Source organism: Salvelinus fontinalis, chromosome 19 (assembly GCF_029448725.1).
Source record: "Salvelinus fontinalis isolate EN_2023a chromosome 19, ASM2944872v1, whole genome shotgun sequence".
Taxonomy (NCBI): Eukaryota; Metazoa; Chordata; class Actinopteri; order Salmoniformes; family Salmonidae; genus Salvelinus; species Salvelinus fontinalis.
Genome location: NC_074683.1, coordinates 19,184,322 through 19,203,923, shown reverse-complemented (window position 1 = coordinate 19,203,923; position 19,602 = coordinate 19,184,322). Strand labels below are relative to the sequence as shown.

The 19,602-nt window shown below is 48.2% G+C and overlaps 1 protein-coding gene across 3 annotated transcripts in view; it reads left to right on the top strand.

The window, feature by feature from the left end:
• The window catches only part of LOC129816464 (melanophilin-like), a 133,677-nt gene that overhangs the window by 58,569 nt on the left and 55,506 nt on the right, over positions 1-19,602 (top strand). For all 3 annotated transcript variants that reach the window (XM_055870989.1, XM_055870988.1, XM_055870987.1), the window contains exons 5-6: positions 1,097-1,138; positions 14,431-14,486. In XM_055870989.1, coding sequence (XP_055726964.1) covers positions 1,097-1,138; positions 14,431-14,486 — 98 coding nt within the window. The remainder of the gene's footprint in view (positions 1-1,096; positions 1,139-14,430; positions 14,487-19,602) is intronic.

Genomic DNA, 19,602 nt, shown 5'->3' with positions numbered 1-19,602 from the left:
CATGCCATTTTATCCTCCACTGACCAACAATGTTAGAGAAACGTTGCCTCCGTTGGTCCCTATATGACTCGGTCAGTTCCGGACGTTGCCTACGTTACCAGACTTATTGACATAGCAATGAAAGGCTTTGTGTATGTTTGTCTGACATGTTTAAAGTTTAACGCAGTGACGATTGGGTTTAATCAAAGCAAAACGGACATGTTATTTGCCTGATGTTAACTATACAATGGAGCTTATCTGCAAGCAACACCCAAGGCATCTTTAAAACGATGAGACCTATGATGTATTGGGCCCTGGCGAGTTTGTGAAAAGGAAATCATGCAAAAAGGAATTATAGTGAAAAGAGTTAAGTCACTATGGAGGATTGTGGGTAGGATGAGGAGGGAGCTGGTTGGCTGGATCCAGCAGTCCGTGTGATTGCATGATCACGTCTTGCTCTGTGTCTGAAATGTCATGTCTCTGGGTTGATCCAATAATGCAGGGTTCAATTGGCCAGATACAGGGCAAAAGAGAACAGCCACCGGTTTTGCATTCAGGCAAATGTACATGTACACATGTAAAGATCTACACAGAAACACCCACACCTACAAATACATATACAAACAGATGCATACACAGTCTATGCAGAGTCCACACGCAAGCACATACCAATGTGAACATATTGCTTCACACACACATGCTGCATACGCCAGAACAGTGTGCATGTGCACAAACACACTGTCCTTTCTGACAGTGGTCCATGAGGCCCCGAAAGCTCAGAGGGTGTCATCCCCACACCACTGTCTTCTGGTGTACAGAGAGACTATGACAAAAACTTATGTTGAGACTTTCCATTCTGTTGAGGAGCAAAACGACATAAGGTTTCTTTACACATGCACAGCACAAGTCTCATTCCTCACATATGAGCATACATTGAAATTAGCAGCTCTAGCAACAGTGTATCTTTACATTTGATGTTATGTCATCAAGATTATCACTGATTGTGCATTTATTTACAAAGGGACCATCACTACTGATGACGTCAGGGGCCTTTCTTTTGAATTGTTTGATTTGACCTCAGATAGTTAGTCTTTCTCCCTCTGTCTCTCCCTCCCAGAGCCTCATGAAGATGACACACACAGCATGCCCGAAAGCCACAGTAAGTAGAGCTCTGTGTCTCTGCACAATTCTCAAGCACAATGGCTTTGTCCAGTGTCATTCCATAGACACTTTACCAAGAACACCTTGTCTCACTGATCACTCACTCACTCCATCCACATACAGTAAAGAATGGGCTTTTCAGACTTTGGAATCTAATTTCTAGTGAAGCACAAACATATTTTAGCCTAAAACGTATTAGGTAATGTTTAAAGTGGATGTATTTTTATCTTTTAGATAAGGGCAGTCTGACAGACATAGAAATTAACCAGCTAGCCAAGCACAATTTGGTTATGGCTCAGGAAATCTGATTAAGGTCAAATATTAAATACAACTTCATTTACATTTATTTGATTGAAAAATACCCGCTTTGTAGCTCTAGGCAGAGCCGTGGGCACTGTAGCTTGGGCACTTACCCTTTAAGTAGCACCATGTGGGTTGGCTGGCACATAATTAGCCTGTCACACCCCGACACATTGGCAATGGTAGAAAAAGTACTCAATTGTCATACTTGAGTAAAAGTAAAGATACCTTAATAGAAAATCACTCAAGAAAAAGTGAAAGTCACCCAGTAAAATACTACTTGAGAATAAGTCTAAAAGTATTTTGTTTTAAATGTACTTAAGTATGAAAAGTAAATTGAACTTCTAAAATGTACTTAATTATCAAAAGCAAAAGTATTTTTTATTGACAGATAGACAGGGGCACGCTCCAACACTAAGACATAATTTACAAACGAAGCATTTGTGTTTAGTGAGTCCACCAGATCAGAGGCAGTAGGGATGACCAGGGATGTTATCTTGATTAGTGTGTGAAATGGATCATTTTCCTGTCAAAATGTAACGAGTACTTTTCGGTGTCAGGGAAAATGTATGTAGTAAAAAGTCAATTATTTTCTTTAGGAATGAAGTGAAGTAAAAGTAAACATTGACAAGAATATACTGTAACGGCTGTCGCTCTCCTCATCCTCAGACGAGGAGAGGAGAGAAGGATCATCAGACCAAAATGCAGCTTCAGGGAAATAAGCCATCTTTTTATTTAACACGATGATGATGGCAACACGAAAAACAAAACACTTTCAACTTTACAAAAACAAGAAAACGAAGTCAACGAAACCTGAACATAAACTTACATAACTACACGTAAACTCACGGACAGGAAACAGACGACATCGAAACGAAAACGAACAGCCAAACAGTCCCGTATGGTACATACATTACACGACACAGGAGACAATCACCCACAAACAAACAGTGAGAACGCCCTACCTAAATATGACTCTTAATTAGAGGAAAACGCAAACCACCTGCCTCTAATCAAGAGCCATACCAGGCAACCCAAAACCAACATAGAAACAGATAACATAGACTGCCCACCCAAAACACATGCCCTGACCATAAACACATACAAAAACAACATAAAACAGGTCAGGACCGTTACAGAACCCCCCCCTCAAGGTGCGAACGCCGGGCGCACCAGCACAAAGTCCAGGGGAGGGTCTGGGTGGGCAGTTGACCACGGTGGTGGCTCCGGCTCTGGACGCTGTCCCCACACCACCATAGTCACCCAACGCTTCTGTCTACCCCTCCCAATGACCACCCTAAAACTCACATCCCCTAAATAAACGGCCAGCACCAGGAGAAGGGGCAGCACCGGGACAAGGGGCAGCACCGGGACAAGGGGCAGCACCGGGACAAGGGGCAGCACCGGGACAAGGGGCAGCACCGGGACAAGGGGCAGCACCGGGACAAGGGGCAGCACCGGGACAAGGGGCAGCACCGGGATAAAGACCAGCACCGGGACAAGGGGCAGCACCGGGACAAGGGGCAGCACCGGGACAAGGGGCAACACCGGGACAAGGGGCAGGTCCCGGCTGATATACTCTGGACGCTCATGGCAGGCTGACGGCTCTCGACGCTCATGGCAGGCTGACGGCTCTCGACGCTCATGGCAGGCTGACGGCTCTCGACGCTCATGGCAGGCTGACGGCTCTCGACGCTCATGGCTCTCTGACGGCTCTGGCTGCTCATGGCTCTCTGACGGCTCTGGCTGCTCATGGCTCTCTGACGGCTCTGGCAGCTCATGGCTCTCTGACGGCTCTGGCTGCTCATGGCTCGCTGGCGGCTCTGGCAGATCCTGTCTGGTTGGCGGCTCTGGCAGATCCTGTCTGGTTGGCGGCTCTGGCAGATCCTGTCTGGCGGGCGGCTCTGGCAGATCCTGTCTGGCGGGCGGCTCTGGCAGATCCTGTCTGGCGGGCGGCTCTAGCGGCTCCTGTCTGGCAGATGGCTCTAGCGGCTCCTGTCTGGCGGATGGCTCTGTAGGCTCATGGCAGACGGGCGGCTTTGCAGGCTCATGGCAGACGGGCGGCTTTGCAGGCTCCTGGCAGACGGATGACTCAGACGGCGCTGGGGAGACGGATGGCTCAGATGGCGCTGGGGGGACGGATGGCTCAGATGGCGCTGGGGAGACGGATGGCTCAGATGGCGCTGGTGAGACGGATGGCTCTGGCCGGATACGGCACACTGTAGACCTGGTGCGTGGTGCCGGAACTGGAGGCACCGTGCTAATGATAAGCACCTTCCTACTAGTGCGGGGAGCAGGGACAGGGCACACTGCATTCTCAAAGCCCACTCTATACCTGATGCGAGGTACCGGCACTGGTGACACCGGGCTGAGGACAAGCACATCAGGATTAGTAGGGGGAGAAGATACAGTGTGTTCAGGGCTCTGGAGACGCACAGGTGGCTTAGTGCGTGGTGCCGGAACTGGAGGCACCGGGCTAGATACACGCACTACAGGGCGAGTGCGTGGAGGAGGAACAGGGCTCAGGATACGCACTGGTAGCCTAGTGCGTAGTGTAGACACTGTAGGTACTAGGCTGGGGCGGGGAGGTGGCGCCGGAAATACCGGACCGTGGAGGCGTACTGGCACTCTTGAGCATTGAGCCTGCCCAACCTTACCTGGTTGAATACTCCCGGTTGCCCGACCAGTGCGGGGAGGTGGAATAACCCGCACCGGGCTATGTAGGCGAACCGGGGAAACCATGCGTAAGGCAGGTGCCATGTATGCCGGCCCGAGGAGACGCACTGGAGACCAGACGCGTTGAGCCGGCCTCATGACACCTGGCTCAATACCCAATCTAGCCCTGCCAGTGCGGGGAGGTGGAATAACCCGCACTGGGCTATGCACTCGTACAGGAGACACCGTGCGCTCTACTGCGTAACACGGCGCCTGCCCGTACTCCCGCTCTCCACGGTAAGCCTGAGAAGTGGGCGCAGGTCTCCTTCCTGCCCTAGGCCCACTACCTCCTAGCCCCCCCCCCAAGAAATTTTTGGGAATTACTTACGGGCTTTTTGGGCTTCCGTGCCAGACGCGTTCCCTCATAGCTCCGGTTCCTCTCTCCGGTAGCCTCTGCTCTCCCCAGTGCCTCCAGCTGCTCCCATGGCTTTTCGGGCTTCCAGCCACGTCTCCTTGCTGCCTCCCTCTCTTCCTGAGAGCGGCGATTCTCTCCTGCCTTAGCCCAGGGACCTTCTCCATTCATTATCTGCTCCCAAGTCCAGAAATCCTTGTTTTCCTGTCGAGCTTTCCCTTGCCGCTTGGTCTTAGCGTGGTGGGTGATTCTGTAAGGGCTGTCTTTCTCCTCATCCTCAGACGAGGTGAGGAGAGAAGGATCATCAGACCAAAATGCAGCTTCAGGGAAATAAGCCATCTTTTTATTTAACACGATGATGATGGCAACACGAAAAACAAAACACTTTCAACTTTACAAAAACAAGAAAACGAAGTCAACGAAACCTGAACATAAACTTACATAACTACACGTAAACTCACGGACAGGAAACAGACGACATCGAAACGAAAACGAACAGCCAAACAGTCCCGTATGGTACATACATTACACGACACAGGAGACAATCACCCACAAACAAACAGTGAGAACGCCCTACCTAAATATGACTCTTAATTAGAGGAAAACGCAAACCACCTGCCTCTAATCAAGAGCCATACCAGGCAACCCAAAACCAACATAGAAACAGATAACATAGACTGCCCACCCAAAACACATGCCCTGACCATAAACACATACAAAAACAACATAAAACAGGTCAGGACCGTTACAGAACCCCCCCCTCAAGGTGCGAACGCCGGGCGCACCAGCACAAAGTCCAGGGGAGGGTCTGGGTGGGCAGTTGACCACGGTGGTGGCTCCGGCTCTGGACGCTGTCCCCACACCACCATAGTCACCCAACGCTTCTGTCTACCCCTCCCAATGACCACCCTAAAACTCACATCCCCTAAATAAACGGCCAGCACCAGGAGAAGGGGCAGCACCGGGACAAGGGGCAGCACCGGGACAAGGGGCAGCACCGGGACAAGGGGCAGCACCGGGACAAGGGGCAGCACCGGGACAAGGGGCAGCACCGGGACAAGGGGCAGCACCGGGACAAGGGGCAGCACCGGGATAAAGACCAGCACCGGGACAAGGGGCAGCACCGGGACAAGGGGCAGCACCGGGACAAGGGGCAACACCGGGACAAGGGGCAGGTCCCGGCTGATATACTCTGGACGCTCATGGCAGGCTGACGGCTCTCGACGCTCATGGCAGGCTGACGGCTCTCGACGCTCATGGCAGGCTGACGGCTCTCGACGCTCATGGCAGGCTGACGGCTCTCGACGCTCATGGCTCTCTGACGGCTCTGGCTGCTCATGGCTCTCTGACGGCTCTGGCTGCTCATGGCTCTCTGACGGCTCTGGCAGCTCATGGCTCTCTGACGGCTCTGGCTGCTCATGGCTCGCTGGCGGCTCTGGCAGATCCTGTCTGGTTGGCGGCTCTGGCAGATCCTGTCTGGTTGGCGGCTCTGGCAGATCCTGTCTGGCGGGCGGCTCTGGCAGATCCTGTCTGGCGGGCGGCTCTGGCAGATCCTGTCTGGCGGGCGGCTCTAGCGGCTCCTGTCTGGCAGATGGCTCTAGCGGCTCCTGTCTGGCGGATGGCTCTGTAGGCTCATGGCAGACGGGCGGCTTTGCAGGCTCATGGCAGACGGGCGGCTTTGCAGGCTCCTGGCAGACGGATGACTCAGACGGCGCTGGGGAGACGGATGGCTCAGATGGCGCTGGGGGGACGGATGGCTCAGATGGCGCTGGGGAGACGGATGGCTCAGATGGCGCTGGTGAGACGGATGGCTCTGGCCGGATACGGCACACTGTAGACCTGGTGCGTGGTGCCGGAACTGGAGGCACTGTGCTAATGATAAGCACCTTCCTACTAGTGCGGGGAGCAGGGACAGGGCACACTGCATTCTCAAAGCCCACTCTATACCTGATGCGAGGTACCGGCACTGGTGACACCGGGCTGAGGACAAGCACATCAGGATTAGTAGGGGGAGAAGATACAGTGTGTTCAGGGCTCTGGAGACGCACAGGTGGCTTAGTGCGTGGTGCCGGAACTGGAGGCACCGGGCTAGATACACGCACTACAGGGCGAGTGCGTGGAGGAGGAACAGGGCTCAGGATACGCACTGGTAGCCTAGTGCGTAGTGTAGACACTGTAGGTACTAGGCTGGGGCGGGGAGGTGGCGCCGGAAATACCGGACCGTGGAGGCGTACTGGCACTCTTGAGCATTGAGCCTGCCCAACCTTACCTGGTTGAATACTCCCGGTTGCCCGACCAGTGCGGGGAGGTGGAATAACCCGCACCGGGCTATGTAGGCGAACCGGGGAAACCATGCGTAAGGCAGGTGCCATGTATGCCGGCCCGAGGAGACGCACTGGAGACCAGACGCGTTGAGCCGGCCTCATGACACCTGGCTCAATACCCAATCTAGCCCTGCCAGTGCGGGGAGGTGGAATAACCCGCACTGGGCTATGCACTCGTACAGGAGACACCGTGCGCTCTACTGCGTAACACGGCGCCTGCCCGTACTCCCGCTCTCCACGGTAAGCCTGAGAAGTGGGCGCAGGTCTCCTTCCTGCCCTAGGCCCACTACCTCCTAGCCCCCCCCCCAAGAAATTTTTGGGAATTACTTACGGGCTTTTTGGGCTTCCGTGCCAGACGCGTTCCCTCATAGCTCCGGTTCCTCTCTCCGGTAGCCTCTGCTCTCCCCAGTGCCTCCAGCTGCTCCCATGGCTTTTCGGGCTTCCAGCCACGTCTCCTTGCTGCCTCCCTCTCTTCCTGAGAGCGGCGATTCTCTCCTGCCTTAGCCCAGGGACCTTCTCCATTCATTATCTGCTCCCAAGTCCAGAAATCCTTGTTTTCCTGTCGAGCTTTCCCTTGCCGCTTGGTCTTAGCGTGGTGGGTGATTCTGTAAGGGCTGTCTTTCTCCTCATCCTCAGACGAGGTGAGGAGAGAAGGATCATCAGACCAAAATGCAGCTTCAGGGAAATAAGCCATCTTTTTATTTAACACGATGATGATGGCAACACGAAAAACAAAACACTTTCAACTTTACAAAAACAAGAAAACGAAGTCAACGAAACCTGAACATAAACTTACATAACTACACGTAAACTCACGGACAGGAAACAGACGACATCGAAACGAAAACGAACAGCCAAACAGTCCCGTATGGTACATACATTACACGACACAGGAGACAATCACCCACAAACAAACAGTGAGAACGCCCTACCTAAATATGACTCTTAATTAGAGGAAAACGCAAACCACCTGCCTCTAATCAAGAGCCATACCAGGCAACCCAAAACCAACATAGAAACAGATAACATAGACTGCCCACCCAAAACACATGCCCTGACCATAAACACATACAAAAACAACATAAAACAGGTCAGGACCGTTACAGAACCCCCCCCTCAAGGTGCGAACGCCGGGCGCACCAGCACAAAGTCCAGGGGAGGGTCTGGGTGGGCAGTTGACCACGGTGGTGGCTCCGGCTCTGGACGCTGTCCCCACACCACCATAGTCACCCAACGCTTCTGTCTACCCCTCCCAATGACCACCCTAAAACTCACATCCCCTAAATAAACGGCCAGCACCAGGAGAAGGGGCAGCACCGGGACAAGGGGCAGCACCGGGACAAGGGGCAGCACCGGGACAAGGGGCAGCACCGGGACAAGGGGCAGCACCGGGACAAGGGGCAGCACCGGGACAAGGGGCAGCACCGGGACAAGGGGCAGCACCGGGATAAAGACCAGCACCGGGACAAGGGGCAGCACCGGGACAAGGGGCAGCACCGGGACAAGGGGCAACACCGGGACAAGGGGCAGGTCCCGGCTGATATACTCTGGACGCTCATGGCAGGCTGACGGCTCTCGACGCTCATGGCAGGCTGACGGCTCTCGACGCTCATGGCAGGCTGACGGCTCTCGACGCTCATGGCAGGCTGACGGCTCTCGACGCTCATGGCTCTCTGACGGCTCTGGCTGCTCATGGCTCTCTGACGGCTCTGGCTGCTCATGGCTCTCTGACGGCTCTGGCAGCTCATGGCTCTCTGACGGCTCTGGCTGCTCATGGCTCGCTGGCGGCTCTGGCAGATCCTGTCTGGTTGGCGGCTCTGGCAGATCCTGTCTGGTTGGCGGCTCTGGCAGATCCTGTCTGGCGGGCGGCTCTGGCAGATCCTGTCTGGCGGGCGGCTCTGGCAGATCCTGTCTGGCGGGCGGCTCTAGCGGCTCCTGTCTGGCAGATGGCTCTAGCGGCTCCTGTCTGGCGGATGGCTCTGTAGGCTCATGGCAGACGGGCGGCTTTGCAGGCTCATGGCAGACGGGCGGCTTTGCAGGCTCCTGGCAGACGGATGACTCAGACGGCGCTGGGGAGACGGATGGCTCAGATGGCGCTGGGGGGACGGATGGCTCAGATGGCGCTGGGGAGACGGATGGCTCAGATGGCGCTGGTGAGACGGATGGCTCTGGCCGGATACGGCACACTGTAGACCTGGTGCGTGGTGCCGGAACTGGAGGCACCGTGCTAATGATAAGCACCTTCCTACTAGTGCGGGGAGCAGGGACAGGGCACACTGCATTCTCAAAGCCCACTCTATACCTGATGCGAGGTACCGGCACTGGTGACACCGGGCTGAGGACAAGCACATCAGGATTAGTAGGGGGAGAAGATACAGTGTGTTCAGGGCTCTGGAGACGCACAGGTGGCTTAGTGCGTGGTGCCGGAACTGGAGGCACCGGGCTAGATACACGCACTACAGGGCGAGTGCGTGGAGGAGGAACAGGGCTCAGGATACGCACTGGTAGCCTAGTGCGTAGTGTAGACACTGTAGGTACTAGGCTGGGGCGGGGAGGTGGCGCCGGAAATACCGGACCGTGGAGGCGTACTGGCACTCTTGAGCATTGAGCCTGCCCAACCTTACCTGGTTGAATACTCCCGGTTGCCCGACCAGTGCGGGGAGGTGGAATAACCCGCACCGGGCTATGTAGGCGAACCGGGGAAACCATGCGTAAGGCAGGTGCCATGTATGCCGGCCCGAGGAGACGCACTGGAGACCAGACGCGTTGAGCCGGCCTCATGACACCTGGCTCAATACCCAATCTAGCCCTGCCAGTGCGGGGAGGTGGAATAACCCGCACTGGGCTATGCACTCGTACAGGAGACACCGTGCGCTCTACTGCGTAACACGGCGCCTGCCCGTACTCCCGCTCTCCACGGTAAGCCTGAGAAGTGGGCGCAGGTCTCCTTCCTGCCCTAGGCCCACTACCTCCTAGCCCCCCCCCCAAGAAATTTTTGGGAATTACTTACGGGCTTTTTGGGCTTCCGTGCCAGACGCGTTCCCTCATAGCTCCGGTTCCTCTCTCCGGTAGCCTCTGCTCTCCCCAGTGCCTCCAGCTGCTCCCATGGCTTTTCGGGCTTCCAGCCACGTCTCCTTGCTGCCTCCCTCTCTTCCTGAGAGCGGCGATTCTCTCCTGCCTTAGCCCAGGGACCTTCTCCATTCATTATCTGCTCCCAAGTCCAGAAATCCTTGTTTTCCTGTCGAGCTTTCCCTTGCCGCTTGGTCTTAGCGTGGTGGGTGATTCTGTAAGGGCTGTCTTTCTCCTCATCCTCAGACGAGGTGAGGAGAGAAGGATCATCAGACCAAAATGCAGCTTCAGGGAAATAAGCCATCTTTTTATTTAACACGATGATGATGGCAACACGAAAAACAAAACACTTTCAACTTTACAAAAACAAGAAAACGAAGTCAACGAAACCTGAACATAAACTTACATAACTACACGTAAACTCACGGACAGGAAACAGACGACATCGAAACGAAAACGAACAGCCAAACAGTCCCGTATGGTACATACATTACACGACACAGGAGACAATCACCCACAAACAAACAGTGAGAACGCCCTACCTAAATATGACTCTTAATTAGAGGAAAACGCAAACCACCTGCCTCTAATCAAGAGCCATACCAGGCAACCCAAAACCAACATAGAAACAGATAACATAGACTGCCCACCCAAAACACATGCCCTGACCATAAACACATACAAAAACAACATAAAACAGGTCAGGACCGTTACATATACAGTTGAAGTCGGAAGTTTACATATACCTTAGCCAAATACATTTAAACTCAGTTTCACAATTCCTGACATTTAATCCAAGTAAAAATTCCCTGTCTTAGGTGAGTTAGGATCACCACTTTATTTTAAGAATGTGAAATGTCAGAAAAATAGTAGAGAGAATGATTTATTTCAGCTTTTATTTATTTCATCACATTCCCAGTGGGTCAGTAATTTACATACACTCAATTAGTGTATGTAGCCTTCCAAGCGTTTTGGGTAGCCTTCCACAAGCTTCCCACAATAAGTTGGGTGAATTTTGGCCATTCCTCCTGACAGAGCTGGTGTACCTGAGTCAGGTTTGTAGGCCTCCTTGCTCGACCACACATTTTCTATGGGATTGAGATGGCCACTCCAATAGCTTGACTTTGTTGTCCTTAAGCCATTTTGCTACAACTTTGGAAGTATGCTTGGAGTCATTGTACATTTGGAAGACCCACTTGCGACCAAGCTTTAACTCCCTGACTGATGTCTTGAGATTTTGCTTCAATATATCCACATACTTTTCCTTCTCATGATGCCATCTAATTTGTGAAGTGCACCAGTCCCTCCTGCAGCAAAGCACCTCCACAACATGATGCTGCCATCCCCGTGCTTCACAGTTGGGATGGTGTTCTTCGGCTTGCAAGCGTCCCCCTTTTTCCTCCAAACATAACGATGGTCATTATGACCAAACAGTTCTATTTTTGTTTCATCAGACCAGAGGACATTTCTCCAAAAAGTACGATCTTTGTCCCCATGTGCAGTTGCAAACCGTATTCTGGCTTTTTTATGGCGGTTTTGGAGCAGTGGCTTCTTCCTTGCTGAGCGGCCTTTCAGGTTATGTCTATATAGGACTCGTTTTACTGTGGATATAGATACTTTTGTACCTGTTTCCTCCAGCATCTTCACAAGGTCCTTTGCTGTTGTTCTGGGATTGATTTGCACTTTTCGCACCAAAGTACATTCATCTCTAGGAGACAGAACACGTCTCCTTCCTGAGCGGTATGACGGCTGCGTGGTCCCATGGTGTTGATACTTGCATACTATTGTTTGTACAGGTGACCGTGGTACCTTCAGGCATTTGGAAATTGCTCCCAAGGATGAACCAGATTTTTAGAGGTCTACATTTTTTTTTTTTGGTCTTGGCTGATTTATTTTGATTTCCCCATGATGTCAAGCAAAGAGGCACTGAGTTTGAAGGTAGGCCTTGAAATACATCCACAGGTACACCTCCAATTGACTCAAATGATGTCAATTAGCCTATCAGAAGCTTCTAAAGCCATGACATAATTTTCTGGAATTTTCCAAGCTGTTTAAAGGCACAGTCAACTTAGAGTATGTACATTTCTGACCCACTGGAATTGTGATACAATGAATTATAAGTGAAATAATCTGTCTGTAAACAATTTTTGGAAAAATTACTTGTGTCATGTGCAAAGTAGACGTCTTAACCGACTTGCCAAAATTATAGTTTGTTGACAAGAAATGTGTGGAGTGGTTGAAAAACTAGGTTGAATGACTCCAACCTAAGTGTATGTAAACTTCCGACTTCAACTGTAAATAGTAAAGTACAGATACCCCAAAGAACTAGTAGTTAAAAATACTTTTATTTAAGTACTTTACACATTGGTATGTCAACAGGGGTATTAGAGTCCGAGACGTTTTAGGTCAATTAGAGTCTTGTGGAATTTATTTGAGGGTAATTTTGTGTATTTTGTTTGTGTGTGCACGTGCATGCGTGCGATAGCATGTGTCAGAAAGTGCGTGCGCATGTGTGTTTTAAGCATCTACTGTGCCATTTGTTTGCACAATCTTAACTTTTACAATCTTTCAGTTTTTTGTTTATTTTTTTGCTGAGCAGAGCAGCTGCTCATCCTTAAAACTTCTCCCACTTAGCATCTCTTTTTTTCCCCCTCGCTCTCTCTATTCCTCGCTCTCTTTTCCTTTCCCTGTCTCCTCTGATTCAATAAACGCAGGACCCAGTAGAACAAAATGTTACTGAGCAAAGCAAGTCACTCATAAACAGACTCATAAAAAGAGACTGAGAAACACATTGTGTGCTCGCACTTTACCTACTTGTGCTGCTTTCGTGCTGGCAGACAGAAGCACCACATGATTTGCTCTCTGACGTGTGTTTCTTAAGGTCACTTAGCTCCTGCATTTCCATTACCTGTTCTATTTAGAGAGCTATAAAAAGAAACAAACACTATACAGCAACAACATAGAAAAGAAAAGCACCTTTGCGCTAATGCTAAATTAGTCTTTGCTAATATGATAATGTTTTTTGACGTACAGTAGGGCCGTACAACTATCACTTCAACTATAGTTGCAAACAAAATAAATATATGCCTAAAATACTTTTTTTTGGGGGGGGGGGGGCTTGCCTGTTTTTCATGTTATTTTGGCATTAATACGTGTCACATATCAATTTGCGTAAGGTACCTTGGGTCGAGTGTTAGCACCAACTCACGAAACCCGTTTCTCGACTGTGTAAATTGGGGCCATGTCTTTGCAGATGTAAGTTGTAACCGCATCTGTTCTCTCCTTCCATCTTCGTGATTCTTGGCCATTTGGGGGTTTGTTTTGAGCACTCGACTGTACTGTTTCACATGATTCTTGCGTAGGTGGTAAAAGAGGTTAGTGGTATTTGAGCCTGTTTTCGGTACCGGCTTTCTGGTCGGTGTCAGACTTTTTATACCTAAACCACGTCCATGCGACCGAAGTAGCCCCTATTTTAGGTACGAGCTCCGTGTCTCCGTGCTCTGTGTCACGTTCACTCTAGTCAATGTTTGTTTGTGTTGCAAATTACCTTCTACACCGGAGGTGTGGAAGAAAGCAAAGCTTCGTCCAATTGACGAAAAAGATTGCCGTAAAGAGTGGGATTTGCGACACAACGAAATAAACGATAGAGCATAATCTCATAAACGATAGACATTTTTCTATCATCACACGACATATGTCGTCATATCGCCCAGCCCTGACGTACAGTGCCTTCAGAAAGTATTCATACCCTTGACTTATTCCACATTTTGTTGATAGATCCTCAATTCAAAATGGAATGTTTTTTTCTTTCTTTTTTTCAGTTTCATTCTTCTCCAGCAGCTGTTAGGAAGGATGCCTGTATCTTTGTAGTGACTGGGTATATTGATTCATCATCCAAAGTGTAATTAATAACTTCACCATGCTCAAAGGGATATTCAATGTCTGCTTTTTTTTTTTTACCAATCTACCAATTGGTGCCCTTCTTTGCGAGACATTGGAAAACCTCCCTGGTCTTTGTGGTTGAATCTGTGTTTGAAATGACCTGCTCAGTTGAGGGACCTTACAGATAATTGTATGCGTGGGGTATAGAGATGGGGTAGTCATTTAAAAATCATGTTAAACACTATTAATGCACACGGAGTGAGTCCATGCCACTTATTGTGTGACTTGTTAAGCACATTTTTATTCTTGAACTTATTCATGCACGCAATAACAAAGGGATTGAATACTTATTGGCTCAAGAAAACATAATTCCACTTTGACATTATGGGGTACTGTGTGTAGGCTAGTGACACCAAATCTACATGTAATCAACGTTAAATTCATGCTGGAACACAACAAATTGTGGAAAAGTGAATACTTTCTGAAGGCACTTTATTATGTAATGTGTGTATGCATGTACCTAATGTATTTAAACTTGCACTGTTTTGCTCAGCACAGTTGCTTTTTGAGAGATAATTGAAGTCTTGTGGAATTTAATTAAAAATATATATTTTTAACTCACACGAGACACTTCTCCCTCCTCATCAGATCTCTATGATGAGAACAACATGGACACCGTGGCAGATGGACGACACTACAGAATGGTATTGCCCACTCTCAATTCCTGACTTCCTGAATTGCAGTATTACCCTTTTCACACTACCGAGCCAAGCCAAACTATACTGGGCTGGCCTGGGTTCACATACAGCAAAGTTGCTGGAACTGTACGCGAAAGGGCAATATAAAGAGAAAATATCAGAGCCAGCACAGTATGGTTCGGGTTGGCCCTATAGTGTTAATCAGTGAATTGTGTCCTTGACTGTTTATGTTGGTGGGTAGAGGACATCCCTCTATGGCAGTGTTTCTTAGCTTGGGTCCTCGGGTGTGCCCGAGTATTACACATTTTCCAATTCTGCACAAACACATGCGATTCAACTAACAAAGGGTCTTGAGGAATAGTGAAATAGTTGAGTCGGTTGTGCTTGTGCTGGGCTAGAACACACATGTGCAACCTTACCCTATGAACGATTATGGGAAACGTTTATTTGTGTTATACTGTGCATTCCATATCCATAAAACAAACACAAAACGTAAAATGAACAGTGACTCAGTGTGCATAAAGCAGTATATATTTTTAAATGTTGCTGGGTCTTCTCAATGGTAATCCATGCTGAAGCATTTGAGACCTTGACACATAGTAACATGTATAAACAAATAAAAACCTAGTTTCTCTTGTTATATACAGACTACAGTACCTGCTTTGTGTCTTTTAAGTTTTATGTTTGTTCTAACCCTCATACTACAGACTGGGGTTTTTGACCCCAGAAGCATATTTTTGATCATAGCCCAAAGATGGTTTATCAATTCTTTCAATATTTCATAACTTTGTCAATTAACCTGTTCTTAACTAAACTAAATCATTGTTTAGTGTTTCTGTATTCATATGGATCAGAAAGAAGAAAGAAAAGTCCTTGGCGGTCATTTTGTCCCCAGCCAAAAAACACCTAATTCAGCCTATAGTAATTTGGTAAATAGGACCTTTATTTGAATCTAAGTTTATCTGGGGACATAATTACCAGTTACTCTCTAAATGTACACATAGTGCTGTATGGTGTGTATTCTCAGAAGCAAAAAAAGTATACGGTAAATCTTATATAAATACCAGAATTCCCTAAATATCTTCCAATATTCTATATGTGCAACTTGTTATGATATTTGGGTTGCTATAATATTTAGTTTGAGCATGCTTTTTGAATCATCCCGCCATAGGCTCAACCACTCCCATTGTTTCAATGGCAGCAATGCTAATGCTGGCTGTGGGGTAAGTAAATAAAGAAAACAAGGGCATATTCTTTGTAATGTCCTCTCAGGATCAATGGATGGATCACTTTTTGTCAATACAATTAAGTATATTAAAAATGTTGGTGTGCCGCCCCAAAATATGGCACAATTCTAAAGTCTAAATGATAATACCATTAAATGATCTTTTTAGTGCCTGTGTTGATTTGTAATATGGGAAAAATATGGGTCAGGCTTTATTTGGATAGTCCATCTGTAGATGCTGTACAGATGGTCACACTATCTGTTGATAAGCAACTGCTTCCTAAGGTTACGGTTAGGGTAAGGCTTAAGGTTAGGCTAGGGTTAGGGTCAGTAGATAGTTAGTTGAAATGTTACTGATAGTCTGTAGATCTCTACAGATGGCATGTCCAAATAAAGTGTTACCAAAAGCTGTACATTATTTAAGGGGAAAATATATATTTTCATTTGACAGAATATACAAATGACCTGTAATTTAGCTGAAATAAGTCTGTTTTGGTTATTCCTTATTTCAGATAAAATGATTTCTAATTATGTTTTTATAAGAATGAAGTTGATGTTTGGCTATGATTGTTGATTTTTCAAATAATTTCTTCTTGGGGTCAAAATGATCCCAGTTGGTAATCCATGCATGTATAATATGTTGGTAGTATGAGGGTTAGGGCTTGTACAGGTCTTCTTGAGTGTTTGAGACACCTAAGTTCATGTATTATGGTTGAGACATTCCTGTGTGCAAGTAAAGGTGATTTCAGACTTCAAAAAGTGGACATTTTTGTACAGCCCCTTTCTAAAATAGGAATGTAGGCCCATAGTTTAGGAAAAGGCTGAAATGATATATCAACCGTAAGTCATTCAATTGGTCCTATGTGAATGCTGTGTGGTCCTGCGTGGCTCAGTTGTTAGATCATGTCATTTGCACCGCTAGGATTGTGTGTTCGATTCCCAGGACAACCCATATGTAAAATGTATACACGCAAAAGCATCTGCTAAATGGCATAAATATTATGTAGCACCTTCTGTATCATTGGCCTAAGCTAGGTGATCTAAACCGTAGAATCAGTCATCTTTATTCATATAGCTCTTTTATTTGTTTTTTTCATTTATAATATTATTATTATTATTTTTAAATGTACTCCCTTTTTCTCCCCAATTTCGTGGTATCCAATTGGTAGTTAAAGTCTTGTCTCATCGCTGCAACTCCCGTACGGACTCGGGAGAGGCGAAGGTCGAGAGCCGTGCATCCTCCGAAACACAACCCAACCAAGTATTGCTTCTTGACACAATGCCCACTTAACCCGGAAGCCAGCCGCAACAATGTGTCAGAGGAAACACCGTGCACTTGGCGACCATGTCAGCATGCACTGCACCCGGCCCACCACAGGAGTCACTAGTGCGCGATGGGACAAGAACATCGTTGCCGGCCTAACCCTCCCCTAACCTGGACGACGCTGGGCCAATTGTGGGTCTCCTGGTCACGGCCGGCTGCGACAGAGCCTGGACTCGAACCCAGAATCTCTAGTGGCACAACTAGCACCACAATGCACTGCCTTAGACCACTGTGCCACTCGGGAGGCCCCTTCATACAGATCTTCCCTGTTGTTTGACAGTTGAGATGATTTATAGATCTGGTCATTTGTGCTGACCCTTAACCCTGACGAGCAGCTGGTCAGGGTTAAGGCATTGCAGAACCAGCGCTGGCCCGGTGCATCGTTGGTAAATAAATACCAGGCTGTCATAGATCATGACACACATTAAACAGTCTCAGGTTGTATCCCAAATTGCACTCTATTCCCTATATATTGCCCTTCTTTTAACCAAAGCCGTGTGGGCCCCGGTCAATAGTAGTGCACTACATAGGTAATAGGGTGCCTTTTGGGACGCAAGCCCCAGAAACGTCAAGTGTATGAGAAAGTGAGAGAGAGACCCTGAAGTGTCTCCTGCTGGTTTTTGTTATGACTGTTGTACAGTCTAGATTGGTTGTTTAGTTCCAAATCACAATGAATAACCAAAACGAAGCACTTTCTCTCATTGTTGTCTGCTGACAAAATAATCCTTGGCTCGTATTTACAGTGTTGAGTAGGAGTGCTTATCTAGGATTAGTTTTATCTTTTAGATCATAATGAATAAGAGCACATGGACAGCGGGGTTTGGGGGGGGGGGGGGGCAAGCCCATATCCACAAAGCATCTTAGTATAGGATTGCTGATCTAAGATCAGTTTTTCCTTTTAAACCATAATTAATTATTAAAGGGGTGGACCTGATCCTAGATCAGTACTACTACTCTGAGATGCTTTGTGAGTATGGGCCATTGTGTCAAAGTTTAGAAATGTTATACCACATATCAAATAAAATGTTATGTTTCACATGCACAGAATACAACAGGTGTAGACCTTACAGTGAAATGCTTACTTAAGAGCCCCTAACCGACAGTGCAGTTTAAAAAAATACGGATAAGAATAAGAGATAAAAGTAAGAAGTAAATAAGAGGGGCAGTAAAAAATAACAATATATACAGGGGGGTGCCGGTAGAAAGTCATTATGTGGGGGCACCGGTTAGTTGAGGTAGTATGTACATGTAGGTAGAGTTAATTCAAGTGACTATGCATAGATGAAAACAGAGAGTGGCAGTGATGTGGAGAGGGGGGCAATGCGAATAGTCTGGGTAGCCATTTGACTAGATGTTCAGGAGTCTAAAGGCTTGGGAGTAGAAGCGGTTTAGAAGCCTCTTGGACCTAGACTTGGCGCTCCGGTACCGCTTGCCATGTGGTAGCAGAGAGAACAGTCTATGACTAGGGTGGCTGGAGTCTTTGACAATGTTCATGGTCTTCCTCTGACACCGCCTGGTATAGAGGTCCTGGATGGCAGGAAGCTTGGTCCCAGTGATGTACTGGGCCGTTCGCACTACCCTCTGTAGTGCCTTGCGGTCGGAGGCCGTGCGGTTGCCATACCAGGCATTGATCCAACCAGTCAGGATGCTCTCGATGGTTCAGCTGTAGAACCTTTTGAGGATCTGAGGACCCATGCCAAATCTTTTCAGTCTCCTGAGGGGAAATAGGTTTTGTCGTGCCCGCTTCATGATTGTCATGGTGTGCTTGGACCATGTTGGTGATGTGGACACCAAGGAACTTGAAGCTCTCAACCTGCTCCACTGCAGCTCCGTCGATGAGAATGGGGGCGTGCTCGGTCCTCTTTTTCCTGTAGTCCACAATCATCTCCTTTGTCTTGATTACGTTTAGGGAGAGGATGTTGTCCTGACACCACATGGCCAGGTCTCTGACCTGCTCCCTATAGGCTGTCTTGTTGTTGTCGATGATCAGGCCTACCACTGTTGAGTCATCGGCAAATTAAATTTTTATTTAAAAAATATTTCACCTTTATTTAACCAGGTAGGCCAGTTGAGAACAAGTTCTCATTTACAACTGCGACCTGGCCAAGATAAAGCAAAGCAGTGCGACAAACTACAACACAGAGTTACACATGGAATAAACAAACGTACAGTCAATAACACAATAGAAAAGTCAATAAATAGGCCGTAGTGGCGAGGTAATTACAATTTAGCAATTAAACACTGGAGTGATAGATGTGCAGAAGATGAATGTGCAGGTAGAGATACTGGGGTGCAAAGGAGCAAAAATAAATAAATAACAATATTGGGATGAGGTAGTTGGATTGGCTATTTACAGGTAGGCTATGTACAGGTGCAATGATCTGTAAGCTGCTCTGACAGCTGATGCTTAAAGTTAGTGAGGGAGATAGGAGTCTCCAGCTTAAGTGATTTTTACTATTCGTTCCAGTCATTGGCAGCAGAGAACTGGAAGGAAAGGCGGCCAAAGGAGGAATTGGCTTTGGGGTTGACCAGTGAAATATACCTGCTGGAGCGTGTGCTACGGGTGGGTGCTG